The sequence below is a fragment of the Pongo pygmaeus genome, chromosome 15 (genome assembly GCF_028885625.2).
Source record: "Pongo pygmaeus isolate AG05252 chromosome 15, NHGRI_mPonPyg2-v2.0_pri, whole genome shotgun sequence".
NCBI lineage: Eukaryota > Metazoa > Chordata > Mammalia > Primates > Hominidae > Pongo > Pongo pygmaeus.
This window is the reverse complement of record NC_072388.2, coordinates 17,335,728-17,356,984: the sequence shown is the minus strand read 5'-3', so window position 1 is coordinate 17,356,984 and position 21,257 is coordinate 17,335,728. Positions and strand designations below refer to the sequence as shown.

At 35.2% G+C, this 21,257-nt stretch overlaps 2 protein-coding genes across 10 annotated transcripts in view; both read right to left on the bottom strand.

The window, feature by feature from the left end:
* LOC129012642 (olfactory receptor 4N4C-like) overlaps positions 1-21,257 on the bottom strand; it is an 88,847-nt gene that overhangs the window by 34,259 nt on the left and 33,331 nt on the right. For 3 of the 9 annotated variants that reach the window (XM_063651345.1, XM_063651350.1, XM_063651343.1), the window contains one exon: positions 15,657-15,831. The exons of the other annotated variants lie outside the window; for them this stretch is intronic. The gene's annotated coding sequence lies outside the window, so the exon portion shown is untranslated. The remainder of the gene's footprint in view (positions 1-15,656; positions 15,832-21,257) is intronic. 9 annotated transcript variants of the gene reach the window in all.
* On the bottom strand, positions 15,083-19,894 carry LOC129012648 (olfactory receptor 4Q3-like). Its single transcript, XM_054448559.1, has 2 exons — positions 19,794-19,894; positions 15,083-16,046 (listed from the first exon to the last, which is right to left on the bottom strand). Coding segments are annotated over exons 1-2 (966 nt in total). The 5' UTR covers positions 19,796-19,894.

The window sequence follows — 21,257 nt, the reverse complement described above, 5'->3', positions numbered from 1 at the left end:
CTTGTTTTCATCTTTCATGTTTTCTGTTTCTTTGACATTTTCATTCTACTTTCATAGAGACAGTGCTTTTATGACTTCTTTGACTACTTGTTTTATTTCTTTTAATGTCGTATTAATTTGTTTTAATTTTTATTGTTCTTTTTGATTTTATTTACCTTCCAAAAATAATTTTTCTATATTTTTTCAATGCACCATATTCTTATTTAAAGATTACAAATATTTTCTTTCATTCATGATAAGATACAGTTTTTTACAGTTGTTTTTTTTTTTTTTTTTCCCTGAATTACCTATAATTCCACCAGTTTCCTTTTGGCTTTTTTAAAGGCTTACTTTTCTCTTTTTTTCAAAAGCCTTATGTAATTTTAGATTGATCTCTTCAGCCAGCTTACTAATTGGCAGGCTTCCGGTCAGGGTTGCAGTAGAAAAGTAGCCATTTCACTTGTAATCTCTGAAGGCAGATGTGACATTAACATTCAGTTTCTTCAACAAAGGTGCCAATATTCTGTCTGTGACTCATCGGCTACCATTAGCATCTGGGAGCAGAAAGAGGATGGAAGACTGAACTGCTCCATTCTCTTAATCTTCATTAGCAGCCCTGAACCTCACCTCCCCCTGACCTGGCATCCTGCATCCCAGTCATTGTAGGGATTCCAGGAAGTGAATCTCTCCCCTTTTCCTCACTATTCCTCTTGTTGGTAATTCAGACTTAGCCTTCCCAACCCTGCTAAACCAGTTGCTACTTTTTTATCTTACCTTTTCCAAACTTTTGTTGAAATCTCTTCTCTGCATCTAACTGCTGTCCTGTTCCTTTGTTCCTGTGGGTCTAAGCCATTTTTTTCCTACAGCAAGTGTTGTTGTTGTTGTTAATACTTTGCTCTTAGGAGGGAAAGGGAAACCTAATGTATTCTATCATTTTTAATATAATTTGTGTGTTTGTTGTTTATCTTAAAAAATCAGGAGTTAAAAAAAAGATAGAAAGACCCTGTTGCAAAGGGAAAGTAATATGAAAATAACTATAAGGACATGCAATAACTATAAGGAAATTTTAATCATCAAAATGTTAATGGTGATCATGTATGAGAGGGCTTGAGTAGACAAACCATTTTAAAGACTTTTCAAAAGCCCCACCAACAAACTACTATTAACATAAGATTGTCCACTTGGCTTCAAAAGGAATATCTTTTTCTTATAAGGTCATTCTATATTATTGAATTGAAATTTAAAAGAGCCTGAGGCAAGTCAATGCAATATTTTAGTTGGGCCACCATAAATAATGTCAGGTCCCCATTACTAAGGAAAAAAAATAGAAATTGGAGTTACAATCAATAGATTTTGACAAGTACCTACTGTGCAAGCACCTCTATTCCATACATGAAGAGTAGAAAAGAATATATATCACTTATATTCCCCCTAAGTTGTAGATCTCAGATAAAAATCCATTAAAAAAGAGAAAAATGTAAGTGATATCTTATAAATTGCATACAGGATTGCTTAAGGCATATAGAAAATAAATGTTGAATAAAAATTATCAGGGCAGAATTCTTGAACAATATGAGTCATGAGACAAGATCTAAGAAAATTTCTCAGAAGAAAAATGTGTTTTCCAGAATACTGAGAATACTTATCTATTTTTCAACTTTACTAAGAATACCACAAAAAGAAAATGTGCCTATTCCATTTTGTTGTTTTAAGGAACTGAAGACAAGTTCAACTAAAAATTTATAATAGAATTACATCTCCTTAGTCATTTCAGTGGTACAAATATCAACTCATTTTAGTTGCTTTAATCTAGTCTGTATTTTTATTGCCAAAAAAAGTAAGATTTCTTTCAGTAAAGATAGTATTATAGTAATGGGTAGAAGAGTATTCAAATTCTCCAAGAGGGTCTTTAAAGAAATTGCTATCCACCTCAAAATATGTAAAGTTCTATTTTTTCTCCTGCACAGAAACCATGCTTTGGGCAATTTGTTGATTTATACTAACCCACTTCATTGTAGGAAATATATATTTCTATGTCTGCATTTGTTGTATTGCATTATAATTATCTCCTTGCAAATCTGTTTCCGTGACTAGATTTTGCAATATTTATAGGAAAAGACTAGAGAAGGAAGAAAAAGAAAACAAAAGAAGGAAGGAAAGAAGGAGGGAACAAGGTGCAGCTTCTGGTAAATTAGACTTCTTTTTTGAAGAGACATGATATGGTGAGAAGATATGATCAGGGATATCTTTCTCTTATAACCCCACTCTAAATTATTGAATGGTAGCTTGAGAGTTTGATGTGAATAGAAGGGATCTAACGAGGTTAAATGAGATATTGAGTAGGAGTGTTAACTTTTTTACTCTAGAAGAGAGGATAAACCTTGCCAAGTATGGAAAGATTTAAGTTTAGCCTGTCTAAAATAGCCTCAAATTATTTCCTGTTAGACAAAATACAAAAGCTGCATTTTAGGAACTTTTTTTTTAACTATTAATAAATTAGGGATCATTGAAGGTATCCACTAATTCTCTGATTTTGCAATTCTGACAAACTATCCTCTCTGCTTTTCCTTCAAGGAGATCTTGCTACTCCATAGCTGCCTCATGGCATTCTTTACATCCTCATTCCTCAGAGTATAGATGAGTGGGTTCAACATTGGGGTGATGGTGGTATAGAACACAGACACAGCTTTATCCAATGGGAAAGTAGTGGATGGATGGAGATAAATAAAGATACACGCAACAAAGAAGAAAGTTACTACAGTCAGATGAGATCCACAGGTAGAGAGCTTTGTGTCGGCTCTCTGCAGACTGTTTTTGAAGACTAAACAGAATGACTGTGTAGGAGGCCAAAAGAATGAGGAAACACCCTAGGGAGATGAGACCACTGTTGGCAACTACCAGCATGTTTACCAGAGTTGTATCAGCACAGGCAAGTTTTAGGACTGGGTGGACATCACAAAAGTAATGGTCTATAACCTGAGCATTACAGAAGGGCAGCTGGAAGGTCATGAGGGTCTGAACAAAGGAATGACCCAGGGCCCCCAACCAGGACAGTGATGCCAGCACAGTACAAGCATTAGCACTCATTATGACAGTGTAACAGAGGGGTTGGCAGATAGCAGCATAGCGATCAAAAGCCATGACAGTCAAAACAAAAATCTCAGCACAACCTAAAAAGTGGAAGGTAAACATCTGAGTTATACAGCCCCAGTAGGAAATAGTCTTTTTCTCAGAAACAAAGTCTGCAATCATCTTGGGTGCTGCGGCCAAGGAATAGGCAATGTCCACAAAAGACAGGTTACTGAGGAAGAAACACATGGGTGTGTGTAGTCGGGGGTCAGAAAAGACCATAAGCAAAATGAGCAAATTTCCCACCACGATCACGACATAGAAGAGGAGAAATAAGACAAAGAACATCAATTGCGCTCCAGAATCTTGGGAAAGTCCCAGGAATATAAACTCAGTGACATTGTTGGCCACTTTCATGGGGCCCCAGGCAGGACTGGTGGAGTGACTCTGGTTCTCTGCAAAAATAAACACATGTTATAAACCATTGTAAGCAAGGTAAAGCCTATCAGTAAGAGTCTTGTGAAAATACCTACATGATGTTAAATATGGTAGAGAAAGTTCTTCATATTTCTTGAACATAGTTCATGAGTATTTTTCTTGTTATTAGCTTGATTTCCACATTATTGACTCACATTTGAATTTCTTTCATAATTAGTCTTATAGTTCCTTTCTTCCATACAAGAACCTAGAGAATCTGAGTCTTTTTTATTGAATTTAATGTTTTTACCTAATCAGTGCTCTCCCTCCCCCCACCTCCAACTTCTCTTGTCAGAAATTTACTTTGGAGTGAAAACTTTGTTTATTTAATTAATTTTTTGAGGCTGTAAATAAAAGCATGAAGTCAGAGTATATGATCTGATGTATAAAATTTCAGAATCCTTCAAGTATAATATATACTACTCACTTATAGAAAAGTAACATTTTGTTTAATCAAGAAAGGAAGACTCAGTTTCCAATTTCTCAATTAGAAAAAAAAAGTCTCAATTCAAGTAAAAATTAAGTCATTTTTAGTGCTTATAAATCAACGTTGAGGAAGTTTGAATCATACGCCTGGACCTGCTGGTTGAAAATTCCATTGTGCTTGCCAATAAGGAATACATGAGAAGTGATCAATTTATACAGAGAAATACTTTTTTCTATGTTGCTCTGAAGAGTTGAAACATTTAAAACTTCTCATTGAGTTCCCTATCATCCTCAATCCCTTTGCAGGTCCCTGTCATCCTCAATCCCTTTGCCTTGAAAAACACACAGATAACTCTCTGTCCTTGTGATCACAGGAAAAACTAGGAATGAAATTTATCATACAGATAATGTTAGAAATGATAGTTTAAAAATAAGTGTCTGAAGCCATTTTATAAACTGTAATAGGAATGCTTGCATCATACAGAGAAAAATAAAGGATAGAAATAATCAGGAAAAAATTCTTAAAGGAGATTAATATTAGACAAGATCTGAAGTTTCTTGAAATAAAAATGGCTTTTCTGAAATATGAAAATTACTAGCTATTTTCCGTCTTTACTCAGAATACCTCTTTTCTGCATGGATAGCAGAAAGAGCACTGCCCAGAAGCTGAGTGGTGTAAGTTTGAGTGCCCTCATCAGCTTTATAACTTTGGGTAAATCTATTTATCTTCCCTGGATCTCAGTTTTCTCATCTATAGAAGATGAATGATAAAATTTTTTACCTCACAAAGGTGTTTCAGAATTAAAATGAGATCTATAGAACATGTTTTGAATTTATGAGGTGTTTCCTTTTAATTTGAATCTATCAAGTGGAATCTCTCTAGTAAGCACAATTTGTAATTTGGTGCATTTAGTTATTATATAAAAGCTATATAATGTAACTACTAGAAAATATTAAAAACATATACAATTTTATTTCTGAGATAATAGCTATAAAAATATGTGCCAATCTCCATGAAAGAAATATCATTAATAGTAGCTAACATTTACTGAGTATTTTACCATGCACAGAATCGTGTGCTAAACTCTGCATATGTTACTTAATTCCATCTTCACAACACTATCATAATTTTTATTATCTCCATTTTATGGAGCAGAGCACTAAAGATTAAAGAGGCAAATTGCCCAATATAATTTTCAGCGAAAGGACTGGTATAATTCTGGTATTCTTTTTCCAGAACACGCATAACTTACATATCTTTAAATAAATCATAGGTAGATAGAAAGATTAGATAGATAGATAAATTTCCCATAAAAAACTGAATTTATTATTATTTTTTAATTAATATTATTTTTTGGAGAGGAAGTCTCACTCTGTCACCCAGGCTGGAGTGCAACAGCGCGATCTCGGCCCACTGCAATCTCCGCCTCCTGGGTTCAAGTGATTCTGCTGCCTCAGCCCCCCAAGTAGTTGGAATTACAGGAACCTGCCACCACAAAAAGAACTGAATTTAAACAATTGCTTTCTTATCGTGCAAAGTCCTTCAATTGGAGAATATGTTTCACATTCCTAAAATCTTTTAATAGTCTGTGCCCTATACCAGCAAAGCCAAATTGTGCTCAGTCATCACCAGTTGGCAAAATCATGAGCGCTGAAAAAATGTTTAGGTAAACAAAAAACACTCATATTGTACTTACTGTATGCCAAGTTTGATTCTAGATGTTTTAAATTTAGCTCATTTAACTCCCATAATGATCTTATAAAGTAGTCTATCACTACTATTACCACTTCAGAAATGAGGAAACTGAAGCACAGAAAGAGTAAGTAACTTGCCCAAGGTTATAGATCTAGTGATTGGCAGAGTTGGTATTTGAACCTACGCAATGGGTCTTCAGGATCTATTTTCCTAACTACTATGCATATCCTGGGTCTGATGGCATCAAAGCCACCAAATATCTTTTTCATTTGAAAGCCTTAAACTTTATACATTAATCAAAAGACTCCTTTTCTTCTAATCATGAAAAGTTTTTTTAATTATATACACTATTTAGAGACAAAGACTATAGCTACAACTGGCAAGATCAGCACAGCATACAGTCTGTACCCAACTTTTCTCAAATTAAATTTACAGTGGAGATGTAATAACAAGTGATGTGATACTGATCGTTAATTCAGTCATTATTTGATTTGGCAAGTACTGTCAATCAAGTGGAGGAGGTCCACATGTAAACTGTGACAGTTCTCCGTGAAAGGGCTCAGGAAGGAAGCCCAGCAGAGACAGGATTGCCTTTTCAAACTCTGTCACTGAGTGGAATTCTGACAGATGAGTTAGAGTTAACCTGATGATGATGAGGATTGCAGGGTGTGGGCACAGAAGAATAGACAGGGCAGGAAGAACTTTCCAGGCCTAGCAAATAGAATATGTGAAGGTAAAAATCATTACACCAGCCTCTTTGGGGAGTGCCAGCAAGTTGAACATGATTCAACACAGAACCCACATAGGAAAGTGTCAGGAGATGAGGCTGAAAAGAAGGCAAGTCTAGATTACAGAGTCTTGTGTGTTAAGCTTAAAAGTTAGCAACTGAATTAACTGGGGTGCCATAAAGAAAGATCCAGTCACAGGAGGAGAGTAGCTGCGATGGAAGGTGGGGGAGAGAAGTTGTGAAAAAGAAGACGCCTGGAACCCCAACTCGTCTACATTCAAATTTCGGCTTCACCATTTACTAATTTTATGACTTTAGGCAAGTGACTTCACTTCCGTTTGCCTCAGTTTTCTCAAGTGTAAAATGTGGATAGGAATAGTACATTTATATAGAGTGTTATACATATTAAATATATATTACATGTAAAGGACTTATGTGCATAATGTACTTTAAGTGAATATATAATTATCATTATGCATCTTAGCTATCAGAGAAAATGTTGATTGGAAGGAGAGACAGAAGCCTGGATAGGAGTCGTCTTAGAACACTAACCTCCTTACTATGTTAATCTCCTGATTCTCACCTATATGCATGCTCATGCTTGTCCAAATCTTAGACTGTGTCTACTGCTCACATCTACCCTCTCAAATATACTCCTTTGACTGGAGCAGCAACAGAGTACATTCTATATCCTTGCATAGACGTATTAAAGAGTTCAAGCATGGATGCCCAAAGATGTTTGGGCAGCTGCTCTATTCACCCTGAGTGGTGACAACTCAACTTTATCTAGACTCCTCCTGAGGAGTTCATCAAATTAATCAAAGTCTAGGACCCAAGATCTTTTTGCTATCTTTGCTGGGAGAAACAGCACAGGATTTAAAGATAGAACAACTCACAGCTCTGCCTCTTCAGGCTGTGTAACATTAACATAACTTTTCTAACATCTATTAACCTCCCCTGTGAGATAATGCTATCCATGGTAAAACTAAAATTAGATAATGGACAAAAAAGCAATAAACAATCTGTCAAACTAACTCTTGATCATTTTTGGGGTAGAATTTCAAGAACTCCAGTATCAGACATCTCAACTCTATGAACCAGAGCCTCTATGGGGTGGATTGTTTCTACTGGTCTACCCAGGTTCTTAGGTTAAACTTGATCTCTCTAAGACAATGCTAAAGAATATATATTGGTTGAAATAAGATTTGCGTAGTTAAAGAAAAATGTTTCCTCCTTTGTTTAACTCCATGAGCCTACATAAATTATTTCCAATAGAACAATTTCAAAGAATGCAACTCTTGGAATCTTCTGGGAAAGAGATTGTCTTAGTTCCTCTCATGAGGGATTTACAAAGGGCAGCCATATACTATTCTGGATCTCTTTCCTAACAGCAAGTTCTATCTCATGGAAAACTTTTCGTGCAATAGTGTTCTTGACTTCAATATCCCTCGTAGAGACATTATAACACATGTGCATGTTTTTATGTCTCTTGTTACCTGACATTATTTTATTACTTATTAATCCCCTCTTGTTCCTCTAATTGGCCCCAATTGGGGAAACAATTACTAATCTTTGTGGAGCTGAAAGATAAAGAAAAATATTGAAAAAAATCTGCAAATGAGTTAGCATAGCACAATGTATAGATTGCTTAAGGTATCATCTATTTGATTTATATTTCATAAGTACCAATATTAATTTATCCTTTCACTTAATACTTACTAAACATATTATCTGTGTCTGGTACTGCACTGTGAATATAAAAAGAGGAGTACGACCCAACTCCTGACATAAAACCATTTATTTTACAGCAGTAGTTTTAAATGACCTCCCTAAATCATCTTAGACTGAAGCATAATTGATGTTAAGTCCTATACTTATCTATGTATAAAGGATTTTAGAGATTGTTTGATTTTTTCACACTCATCTAACCATTGGGAAACAAATAAGGTACAGAGAGGGAATTAAATTATCTAAGTTTACAGATGGTGGTAAACCTAGTAAACCTAGGACTAAATTCCAATTGAAATTATATTGATACACACTTTAAATTGTAATATACTATTTCTTAAATTAATTACTAGAACAGATGTTGTAAAGCAGGTGAAGAATTTACAGAAGTAAATAATTTACCTTTGAATATAATTTGAATCAATGAAAATTGACCTTGCCTCTTTCACTGGTGGTTAAGGTATCATTCTAGATGGAAAGCTTACCCTGGACTTTTTCTTGAGTGTGGTCCCACCGCATGTATTTGAACAATCCGAGATCTTGGATCAGAAAAGCCTTTGAAATAAAAATGTGATTGATAACAAGATATGCACACTAAAAGACCGAGATTTATATAATGATACTTCTTTTATTTACATACCACATTTCCTCTTGTACAGCCTAAAAAGCAGTCTTGAATTTGTTTTCTCTTTCTCTCTCTTCTTTCTCTCTCTCTCTCTCCCTCAGAAAGATAGTATTTTATGAGTTTACACCAACGCCATAGCTTCTAACCTTGGTATACAAAGATTTCTACATTCCTGGCTGCCAAAGGGAAGAAACTCTCAGCAATCTTTATGCATCATCAAAACCCTGAGGGAAATGCTGGACAAGTGATTGAGTAAGCAGTTGGAGAATATGATTAGGGAGAGAAAGTGCAAGTGTAGTCTCTACTAAATAACTCCTTGTAAAACCATGCTGAAAGCTGGCTGAAAACAAGACTTTTAATTAGAGTATTGAAGGTGAAAAGTTGGTCAATAATTCCAGCAGAAGTAGCAGCATGTTCAGAGACATAGAAATATGAGGAAGCTGCACATGGTTCAGAGGTTCAAACAGTGGAACAGGATTGGGCAAAAATTGGAATTAAGATTGATAATTGATCTTGGAACAAGTTTTTCTACTAGAACAAGGCCTAAGGCGCAGAGTGGGGTTGTAGTATGAGAAATCTTGGTTATTATCCTAGATTTTCTTATCACCATGCAGACCCTGTACCCCTACAGAATCTCATATGTGTACCAGAATCTGAGGTAGGATAGAACATGCAAACAAGAAAGTATAGGTTTAATGAAATAAGAGGGAGAGGCTGGTAGGGTTCGGATGTATACGCTAATCAACTCAACTGAGCCATTTTACTATGTAGACATATTTATTTCAAAATATCATGTTGTACATGACAAATATTTACAAGTTTTACATGTCAAATAAATAAATAAGAAATCATGCACAGATGTGAACAGAGTGGGGGGGAGTCAATATTCACTTAAAGAGATAAAAACTAGAAATGCACTGTATTTATGTTATAGATTTCACCACTTCCTCTAAGTAATGGAAGCTCACCAGGTATTTTCAAGTATTTATTTACAGAATAATTACAAAGAGCTTTTTGGGAACATAAAGAACATAACGGCAATAAATTAAATAACTGCCATGAAAAAAATAGACAACTTGAGTAAGCCATTTCATTAAGGAAGAACTAATGAAATCTGAATTAAAGTTGCAAGGTAGTTAGTAATAATGCATCAATATTAGTTTATTTGTTTGACAAATGTACCATAGTAATATAACAATAAGGAAAATAGCATGAGGTATAATTATACTCTGCGATATTCAACATTTCTGTAAATCTATAACCATTCCAAATTTTAAAAATTATTAAATTTAAAAATGATTTTATAAAATCTTTGAAAGCATGTGATAAGCCAGAAATTTTGGGAGGGCCTATAAACATCAGCTTTATTTGCTCCCTTTCATTCTTTTTTTAATTTCGACTTTTATTTTAGATACAGAGGGTGCATGTGCAGGTTTGCTACGTGGGTTTATTTCACCAAGGTAGTAAGTATAGTACCCAACAGGTAGTTTCCCAACCCATCCCCCCCACCCTTCCTCACACCTCTTGTAGTCCCCAGTGTCTATTTTTCCCATGTACATGTCCATGTGTGCTTAATGTTTAGCTCTCACTGGTAAGTGAGAACATGTAGTATTTGGATTTCTGTTCTTGCATTAATTTTCTTAGGATTATTGCCTGAAGCTTCATTCATGTTGCTGCAAAAGACATGATTTCATTATTTTTTTTTTTTGGTTGCATAGTGTCTGATAGTATGATTCTGATAGTATGATTCTGATAGTATGATTCTGATAGTATGGTTCTGTCTTTGCTGAATAGTGCTGAGAAGAACATACAAGTGTATGTGCCTTTTTGGTCTTTTTGGCATAATCTATTTGGAATAATCTATTATATATATAAAATATATTTTATATATATATCTATTAATATATTATATATATTATATAATATATATTTTATTTATATATTTTATATACATATAAAATATATTAAATATATATATACAGTGAGAGAGAGAGAGAGAGAAAGAGGATTGCTGGATCAAATAGTAGCTTTGTTCTAAGTGATTTGAGAAGTCTCCAAAATTCTGCCCACAGGGGCTGAACTAATATACATTCCGAGCAACTCTGTGCAAGCACTCCCTTTTTTCTACAGGCTCTCCAGTATCTGTTGTTTTTGGACTTTTTCATAGTAGCCACTCTGATTGGCATGAGATGGTATCTTATTGTGGTTTCGGTATGAATTTCTCTGATGATTAGTGATGATAAGCATTTTTTCATATGTTTGTTGGCTGCTTGTATGTCTTTTTATTGAAAAGGATCTATTCATGTCCTTTTCCCATTATTAATAGGGCTGTTTGTTTTTTGTGTGTTGTATTATTTAAGTCTATTTACATTTGGGATATTAGACCTTTGTCAGATGCATAGTTTGCAAATATTTTCTCCCATTCGGTAAGTTGTCTGTTTCCCTTCTTGATAGTTTCTTTTTCTGTACAGAGGCACTTTCGTTTACCTAGGTCCCACTTGTCAATTTTTGGTTTTGTTGCAATTTCTTTGGGGGACTTAGCTAATTTTTTCCCAAGGCCAATGTCAAGAAAAGTAACTCCTAGATTTTGGTCTAGGATTTTCATAGTTTGTGGTCTTATATTTAAATCTTCAATCTATCCTGTTAATTTTCTTATATGCTGAAAAGCAAGGGTCTAGCTTCATCTTCCTGCACTTTGCACCTCAAGGAATTAGAAAACAAAGGACAAACCAACTCCAGAGCTAGCAGAAGAAAAGAAATAACAAAAATTAGAGAACAACTGAATGAAATTGAGGTGCAAAAATCTATACAAAAGGTCAATGAAACCAAGAGTTAGTCCTTTGAAAAAATAAGATTGTTAGACTGCTAGTTAGATTAAAAAATAATAATAAAAAAGAAGATCCAAATGAGTACAGTCAAAAAGGACAAAAATGACATTAAAACTGATCCCACAGAAATACAAAAGATCCTCAGAGAATACTATGAACAACTCTATGCACACAAATTAGAAAATCTGGAAGAAACTGATAAATTCCTGGAACAACACAATCTCCTAAAATTGAATTAGAAAGAGATTGTAACCCTTAATAAGTCAATATCAAGCTCTGAAATTGAATCAGTAATTAAATAAGAAAACTCTACTAACCAAAAAAAGCCCAGGACCAGAGGGATTCACAGTTGAATTGTACCAGATATGTAAAGAAGAAATGGTACCAATCCTACTGAAACTATTCCCAAAAAACTCGAAAAGGAAGGGCTCCTCCCTAACTCATTCTATGAAGCTAGCATCAGCCTAATACCAAAATCTGGCAGAGGCAAAACAAAGAAAGAAAACATCAGGCCAATATCCTGATGAACATAGATGCAAAAATCCTCAACACAATACTAGCAAACCAAATTCAGCGGCACATCAATAAGTTAATTCACCACGATCAAGTAGGCTTTTTTCCTGGAAACAAAGAGAGACTTGAAAATGCAAAAGGGAATACAAAAAGCTATTGCTTGTCTTAAAATAATGCTACCAATTCCAGCTATCAACTGGACATTTAAAATGATTTGCCAAGACTATACATTTTGCTATGAAAGAGAACATCAGAAAAAGGGGATGTTACAGCCAGATTATACTAAGAGAAAGCCTGGAGCTCTATGTCCTTGAAACATGCCTGCTAACCCCTAGCACCACTCAAATCTTTCTGTAACTCACACAGTAATCTTGGGCAGTTTCCTGCACTTCAGGATATTCAAAATATTATCTTCGGGATATCATACTGCTCTTCAGGGTATTCATCGTATGCAAAAAACTCTGAAAATGTTGAGTAGACTGAAGCTAAAGAGAAGAACATGATGTTCCAGGTATGCCATTCTCACCCTCACCCATGCTATTTAGAAATCTCCCAAATGGCAGCCTAGTTCCTAGTCTGTGAGGAGTCCTTCTGTAGCAATATATACATATACACATACATACATATGGCTTCTTAAATATAAAGTCATTAACTTCCAACACAAAAATAAAAATACATCTTTTGTCCCTATATCAAGAAAGCTCTTACATGACCAGGGTTATTGCAATTTTCCAGTATATCCTAGTATTAGATGGAGTTTCAGACATTTTATTCAAAGGTATATTTTTCAGCTAAGTAATCATAAAAGCCTCTCTGTGGCAATTCATTAGGAGATAAAGTGACAAAATATAAAAAACATTGTAAAAGTTTGTCATTATCTCATTATATAGTAAATAGAATAAAGACATTTTCATAGCCATAAAATATTGCAAGGATCCTATGTCATAGATCGATAATCTTAAATATAAATGCTTAAGTTAACCTTTTTAGGGATCTTCCAGCTCTGAAGCTCCTATACAGGTATCATAGAAATTAAATAATCTGGCCAGGTGTCATGGCTCATGCCTGTAATCCCAGCAGTTTGAGAGGCTGAGGCAGGCAGATCACCTGAGGTCAGGAGTTCAAGACCAGCCTGGCCAACATGGAAAAACCCCGTCTTTACTAAAAATACAAAAATTAGCCAGGCATGGTGGCCAGCACCTGTAATCCCAGCTACTTGGGAGGCTGAGGCAAGAGGATCACTTGAACCTGGGAGGCGGAGGTTTCAGTGAGCCAAGATCATGCCACTTCACTCCAGCCTGGGAGACAAGAGTGAGACTCTGTCTCAAAAAAAAAAGAAGAAAGAAAGTAAGAAAGAAAGAAGAAAGAAAGAAAGAGAGAAAGAGAGAGAAAGAGAAAAATAAAGAAGAGAGAAAGAAGGAGAAAGATAGAAAGAAAGAAGAGAGAGAGAGAGAGAAAGAAGCAATCTGTATAATTGAGATAAATACTCTAAGAAAGAGAGAGAGAAAGAAAGAGAGAGAAAGAAAAAGATAAAAAGAAAGAAGAAAGAAAGAGAGAGAGAAAGAAAGAAGCAATCTGTATAATTGAGATAAATACCCTAAGAAAGAAAGAGAGAAAGAAAGAGAAATTAGATAGGAAGAAAGAGAGAGAAAGAAAGAAAGAAAGAAAGAAGGAAAGAAAGAAAGAAAGAAAGAAGCAATCTGTATAATTGGCATAAATACTCTTTCTGGGGAGAAATAAAATATTAACTTAATTATATAATTACTAGCTTTCTTTTTTTTTCTTTGAGACCGAGTTTTGCTCTTGTTGCCCAGGCTGGAGTGCAGTGGTGTGATCTCAGCTCGCTGCAACCTTTGCCTCCTGGGTTCAAGTGATTCTCCTGCCTCAGCCTTCCTGAGTAGCTGGGATTACAGACATGCACCACCACGCCCAGCTAATTTTGTATTTTCAGTAGAGATGGGGTTTCTCCATGTTGGTCAAGCTGGTCTCAAACTCCTGACTTCAGATGATCTGCCCACCCTGGCCTCCCAAAGTGCTGGGATTATAAATAGCTTTCTTGATTGATTGCATTTTTTCTAAGTGGTCATGGGTAAGTCATTTAACTCTGAGTTCATTCTCAAAAATGAAGTTAGGTAAATTTATTCCTCAAAGCATGTTTGAGACTCAGAGGTAATAACTGTGAGTATCTCAAAAATGAGTGCTTTCAACCACAGTTCATTTCTTCCTCCGTTCCTTTAGAGGTTAAAACTCTTAAACATTATGGTCAGTTGAAGAGCCAGCTTATCTATTCACCCCCACTGTAACTCCACTCAAAGAAAAACTCAGTGTGAAACTGGGTACCTCTTCTTGGGAAGCCTCTACAACAGAATACTAACAGCTTCCATCACCCCAGCACTCCTGGACTTCCTTTGTCTCACACATAAACTTTGTTAAGAGCATATGTTCGTTAGAGTGATGCCTGACTACATTTCTAAAACTTGGGCACTGTGGAACACAGTTCTGAGGTAAATACTACTACATAGGTAGTTGTTACTGTTCTAAGGCTTTGTTATAACAGAACAAAGAAATTCACACTACCTCAGAAGAGGATCTGATGAGACATCAGAAGGAACTTCCTAACACTAGGAATCATTAAATGCTGGAGGAACGGAACACAAAGAGATATATCTTCTTTCATTTGAATAGATTAAAAAGTGGAAAAAATTGAATAAATTAAGAGTACTTAGAGGCATAAAGATAGAAAAGTTGATCTTTCAATTAATTCTTGTTATCATTTGTGGCCAGTAAATTCTACTGAGTTCTTGAGTCCTCTCGATTATGGTCAAAAGGCATAGGTGGCTTTCTAGAGTGCCACCTATGCTTTTAAATTGTAATCAAGAGTGATCCATTATAATCTTTATGCTATCTTCTCTTTTATACCAAAGACATCAAAATGGTTTTTACACATGTACAAGATGAGTTGAGAGTCTTGCAAGAAAGAGTATGTTTTTCAAATCACCTCTTCTGCTCATTCTTTAACAAGGCAATGGAATGCCACATGGTTTTATCGTCAGCTTCTTCATAGCTGTCTTCATATCAGTATTTCTGAGTGTGTAGATGAGGGGGTTCAACATAGGTGTAATCACCGTGTAAAACAAGGAGAATATCTTATCCACAGAGAAGCTGCAGAAAGGCCTCAGATAGATGAATACGCATGGCACGAAGATCAGGCTGACCACTGTCAGATGAAAAGCACAGGTAGAGAGGGCCTTGTTCTGGCCCTGGAAGAAGTGTGTTCTCAGGGTGATCAGGATGATAGCATAAGAGAATAGTAAGACCAAGAAGCAGACAAGAGACAGCAGACCACTGTTGGCTATCATCAGCACCTCTACCACATAGGTGTCCATGCAGGCCAGCTTGATGACCTGTGGGACATCACAGTAGAAGTTGTCCACTTCATTGGGGCCACAGAAAGGCAGCTGGATGACTAGTATGACCTGCATGATAGAGTGGATAAAACCCCCACACCAGCAGGCAAGAACCAACCAAAGGCATAGCTGGGGGTTCATGACTGTAAGGTAACACAAAGGGTTACAGATGGCAACATACCTGTCATAGGCCATGACTGTCAGCAGAAACATCTCACTGGCTCCTAGAAAGTGGAGGAAGTAGATCTGGGCCAGGCATCCTGAAAAAGAGATGCTCTTGCCCTGCTGTAGGAAATCCCCTAACATCTTTGGCACAGTAACACAGCTCAGGCTTAGGTCAATGAAAGAGAGATGACCTAAAAAATAATACATAGGAGGTTGGAGCAGGTGAGCATGGGCTTGCACTGTTACCACTATCAAGAGGTTTCCCAGGATGATAGCAATGTAAAAAAACAAAAATAGTAAGAAGAGAAATAGCTGCAGCTCCCAAGAAGATGATAGGCCCAGAAGAACAAATTCTGTCACGTTAGAATCTTGTTCTTTTTTCATCAAGCCAAGAATATCAAGTGACCTAGAGAAAGAAGAATTAAATCAGAACAAGGGAGATTTAAGGTAGATATATATATTTACACTATATATATATATATATAGTATATAATATATAAATTACATAAAAATTATTTTAGCAAGTTCTATGAGGTAGTATAGGCAGTACACTCATATTGATAGAACGAGGAATTTTGTTCATTTCTTCCAACTCTTTATTCCTGTAGTACTTTTAAATTGCATTCACAATAAACTAGAAAGAAACACAATGACCTGGACATGAGGTGATAAGTGCTAATCTTTCCATTTCTTTTAATAGACAGAATAATGTCCTCTAAGGACAAAAGTTCTGGAATGGAGTATCTAGATCGAATGCCTAGCTCCACCATTATCAATGGAGTACTCTCAGGCAAGGAAATAAACCTCTCTGAATTTTATTCTTTGGTTATTCAATTTAATGCAGAGTTAATGGTATCTCCCAAGATTGTTTTGAGAATCAAATGTAATGCCTATGTGCACCATAAAAAAAAAACTAGGTCTCTCAAGATGAGGAAATATCTTACTCCTCTTATCCACAACACAATACTTACTGCATAGCAGAAGCTCAATAATTTATCAAATCAAAGGAAGAATGTTTTGTAAACAACAAATTGCTATGTTGTACAAAGGTTAGTAGTTACTATGAATAAATATATTAGGAAATAAATCATTTAGGAAGGATTGAAAAAGAGCTCATATTTTTTGTCTTTACTATCCCAGGTCACAGAAATTGGGAAGTTTGTAAAAATGAGGTGAGAAGAATTAGTCTCAATCTTTAAGATTTAGGGAAGCATCAGACTCTGGATGAGTAGGTCAATGATTAAAAGACACTAATCCCCAAGAGAAGACACCAAGAGCCATGACCCATATCATGGAGGCATGCACAAAAGCCCACCATCACCCTTTTACAGGACAGAGTAATAAGAGAAACCAGAGTTGTGTTGCTTCTGGACTTTTCAACAACCATAGATACTTAAGAAAATAAAAGATTTGCTAAGATATTGTTAGATCTATTTTCCCCTGCTCTACACTCACATTCATCCCCAACGTTTGGTGACAGTACCTTGGATTACAAACAGAAAATCAGAGAACGTTGATACATTTCTTCCATTGAAGTAGTTAAAAATTAGTAGATGCCTCTCTGTCTAGAATTTTTTTTATCTAGAACCAGCTATAGACAAAATATGAAATAAGACAAGATTTTATTTTGTGTCCCAAGCTTTGTAATCCATGTTGCACTTGGTTCTATCAAGTCATTCAGAGAATGTTATCCAATAAAATCCTTCATACTAGATATCAGGTATTTACACAGACAATGCAGGAAAGTACTTAAATTCTAAAAATGAAAACCTCTAATGACAAGAAAACTTTCTCTAGGATGTTATTCCAAAATAAGCCAGTGAGAGAGAGATTTGGGGCTCAAGCCACCTTTGGATGCCTCTGTCATACCATGTTTGTGACCATCCTCTTCATCTGCCTATATAGCCAAGTGCACAGCTGCATCTAAATCTATAATTTCATAACTGATAGAAGGAATCACCTCACTTTCTAAAATCAATTGGAAAATAAAACAAAGCAAGAAATACAAGTTAGGGAACGATTTGCTGTTATATGTACAGCCTTACTTCAGCTCTGCTAAATTGAAAATTCTCTAATCTTTTTTGGATGCACCAAAGATTGTAAATTTCCATAAGAAAACATCATTTTGAAGTTCTTTCCAGTTATCTAAAATGTATAATTAACAGGGGTCAAGTGTCATTAAAATTATGGATCTAATTTTTAAAATAATCTTGGGGAAACTGGAAAAATCTGAGAAAGAGAAACCAAAGTTTTTTTTTTTAATTAAAAAAGGTTTCTAGAAACCAGAAAACAATGAGAACACATAACCCTACACACTGTTATAATTTAGTCTCAGAATATGGCTGAGAAACAATGTGATTATTTCCTAATGTGAAGGCATAGTATACCAAGGGTGTATGGTACACTTGTTTTTTCCACCCAACATATGCTGAGAAAGAAAAGATTATATTAAAACAGACAATATTAAAATTAAATAAATCAGAAGGATAGATTAAATAAGAGAAGAATATGTAAAATATGTTATAACCCAAATTACTACAATTTATAAGCCTGAGTTTATGGCTTACTTGCTTAAAGTAAGATTTAATATTAGGAAATTTCAGTACTATAAATATTCTGGACAGTTCCTAGGTGATTACTCTGATAAGATTTTGATTAATAATGATATAAAAATCTTCACAATTACATAAGATAAAAATAGGCAGCCCTGTATGTTAGTTATTTGAGTTTTAATCAAGGTAAGGGCTGGATTCTGGTTATTCTTGGATTTTTTTTAATGACAATAAATTTGCAATCTTCAGACAATATGAAACATAATACTAAACAATATAGAAAGCTCCCTTTTAGGTTTAATAACATTTCCACATTTGGCAGAGTCATCTCCCAGCTTCTGTGTTTCTGAAGTCTGATCACAGTAAGAAATTAAGCCTGTGACTGTTCTGTGAAGAATGAAAAGAACAATACACCCATCAACATGAAGGATGTCTACATCCCAAAACTAACCCCAGTCACAACATAATTTCCCTTGCCAAAGCCCTGCAGAGCTTGGAAAGCCACATTCAAAAATATCAGCTCCATTATCCCATTAGCAGTAAGATCAGACCCTATCAAGCATTTCATGTTTCATATCCTAAAAATAACCTAAGAATGTGAAAAAGTCAATAAAAATATTTTAAGTACACAAAATGAGCCAAAAAAATTGAGAATGCTTAATGCAAAATGAAAGTCTTTATGGAAGGGTCCTGCTTGGAGAGAAGAGGACAAACTAAAGCACCTTAAATAATCAAAGGCTACTTGTGTACAGCTGAGCAGCTGGTCTCTCTTCTTTCTAAACAGGGAACCAGAGATGTTTATGAGGAAAATATGAATAAAAGGAGTAAAATTTTTCTCCTGGTACTTGTGCATGTGTGTGTTTTAAGCATAACAGTATACCATATTTTGCTGTTATGTTTGTCTTGTATTTATTTTGGTCTGTGTGGAGCTAAATGCATTATTAGAGGAGGAAATTTGACTATCTCAACAATAGAAAATGATTGGCTAGCTGGAGTTTCAATTGCATATGAATTCCTTTTAAACACATTTGATGCATTTTTAAATTTCTCCTGAAAACCAAGAAGTGGACACACCATTAGTTGAAGATGGTACCTAGAGTGGTATTCTCTATTGAGAAAGAAACAATCTTTCTGCTCTAAACTTCTTTGGCCTTGTTTGGAACATTGCATTCTATATGGCACCTGTGGAACATAAAGAGGATTTTAGTAAAAAGAAACTTTAATAATTAAAGAAATGGAAAACAGAATCTAGAAGGGACTATAGCAGAATTAGGTAGTCTTAAGACAACATTGCCATGAAACCCATGCCTTCAGTTATGTGAATTTAGTCCTATCTTATCCAAATACTGCAACTATCTTCTAAGATGCCACTAGCCCTAGAATTCCTTGATGCTATAGGAATTTCACTGTTCTGTGAATGTTTCTAAGAGTAAATTTAAAACAACAAAACTCAAATGATCTCTTAAATTTAAAAATGATCAACACCAGAGTATATAGAGAAAAAGAGTGAGGACAACAGTAAACATAAAAATAGCATCAGAGTCAAACAGAGGAGCAGGAAGGGGAGGGGAGATTTGAATAAACATATCTGAGAAACCTACATCTTTGCTTGTCAGAAGCTATGTGGTTTCAAGGAAGGAAGATTTTATCCTGCCATTCATCCTACCAACCCTCTCTTCAGCCTCAGGCCAGCAAAATGGGCAATCCTCAGATGACCATCGCAGCTGCCCAGCACATGTCTTAACTGCTTCCTTATAAGCCAAGCCCTAGCTGAAGGCTGGCTGTACGAACTGGAAATATCTGCTATAACTAGGACTCTAGCTGTTTCAGAGGTTTTTATGGTTCTTACAACACTGCTTAGCTTAATGAGCCCTGGGATTCCCTAGGCTGCTGCTGTTTGAGTTGTATTAAATTTAGTTATTGCTAGGAAGTTGACCTTGGGATCTGCAGGCTGTGAAGCAATTAGACCTGTTGCATAACAGAACCCACTTATTTTACTTACTTTGGATTGATTGATTTGTAATTTGTCATTGATTTGTTTGTATATGCCATCCATTTTCCATGCCTCAGTCTGTATCTGAAGAAGATTCTCACTGGTTTTTATCTCAACCATGCTCCTTGAAGTAGCAGAAGCTGAAGGATAAATACCAACCTAAGGTATTTATCTCTGGGATAATTCCAGGGATAGCTTGGTATTTATCCTTTAAAGTAATATAGAGTCTTGACACAACACTTGATCTCTTAAAACCTCAAGCAGCTTACCTACTGGCATTTATTCATGGATCGTATCCAGAAAACACAGCTGTTGTCATTAGTAATTTAATTTTTTATAGACTGACTGTCAAAGTCTAATTTTTAAATATCATGAAACATAATTCTCAAATACATATTGAACACATCAAAAACTGTATTTAACTAATTAATGAGGGATAGCAGGATAACAAAGCCCATATTCAAAACCCGTATTCAAAAAAGCCCATATTCAAAAAAGAATACGAAAAGTGTAATTTTACATAATTAGAGCAAAAAATGAACACTAAAATAAAATTGTTAAATTAGACGTAATCCAGTTAATGTCTCATGACACAGATTTACCCATGTAACAAAACTTCACGTGTACCTCTGAACTTAAAAGTTAAAAAATATCAACATGACAAAAATATTAATATTCTTTCATACAGCTGTAAAAAGGAGCAATATGACCTTAATCTTTGGGGTTATCTTTTCTACCACACTAAAAAGATACAATTTAGCAGTTTTCTATAACATCTAGCTATATGTAATTATACAATGTCTGAGATTCCATAATTTGTATATAGTAAGTTAAATAAAATCACATTTGCTAGAGTCAGATGACCCTTAGCTGGGCTTGCTAAACAGTGTTTTTTGTTTTGTTCTGTTATTTTTTATTTCTTTGGGTACATAGTATGTGTATATATTTATAGAGTGTGAGATATTTGGGTACAGGCATATAATACATAATAATCACATCGTGGTAAATGGGGTATTCATCCCCTCAAGCATTTATCCTTTGTGTTACAAACAATTCAATTATATTCTTTTGG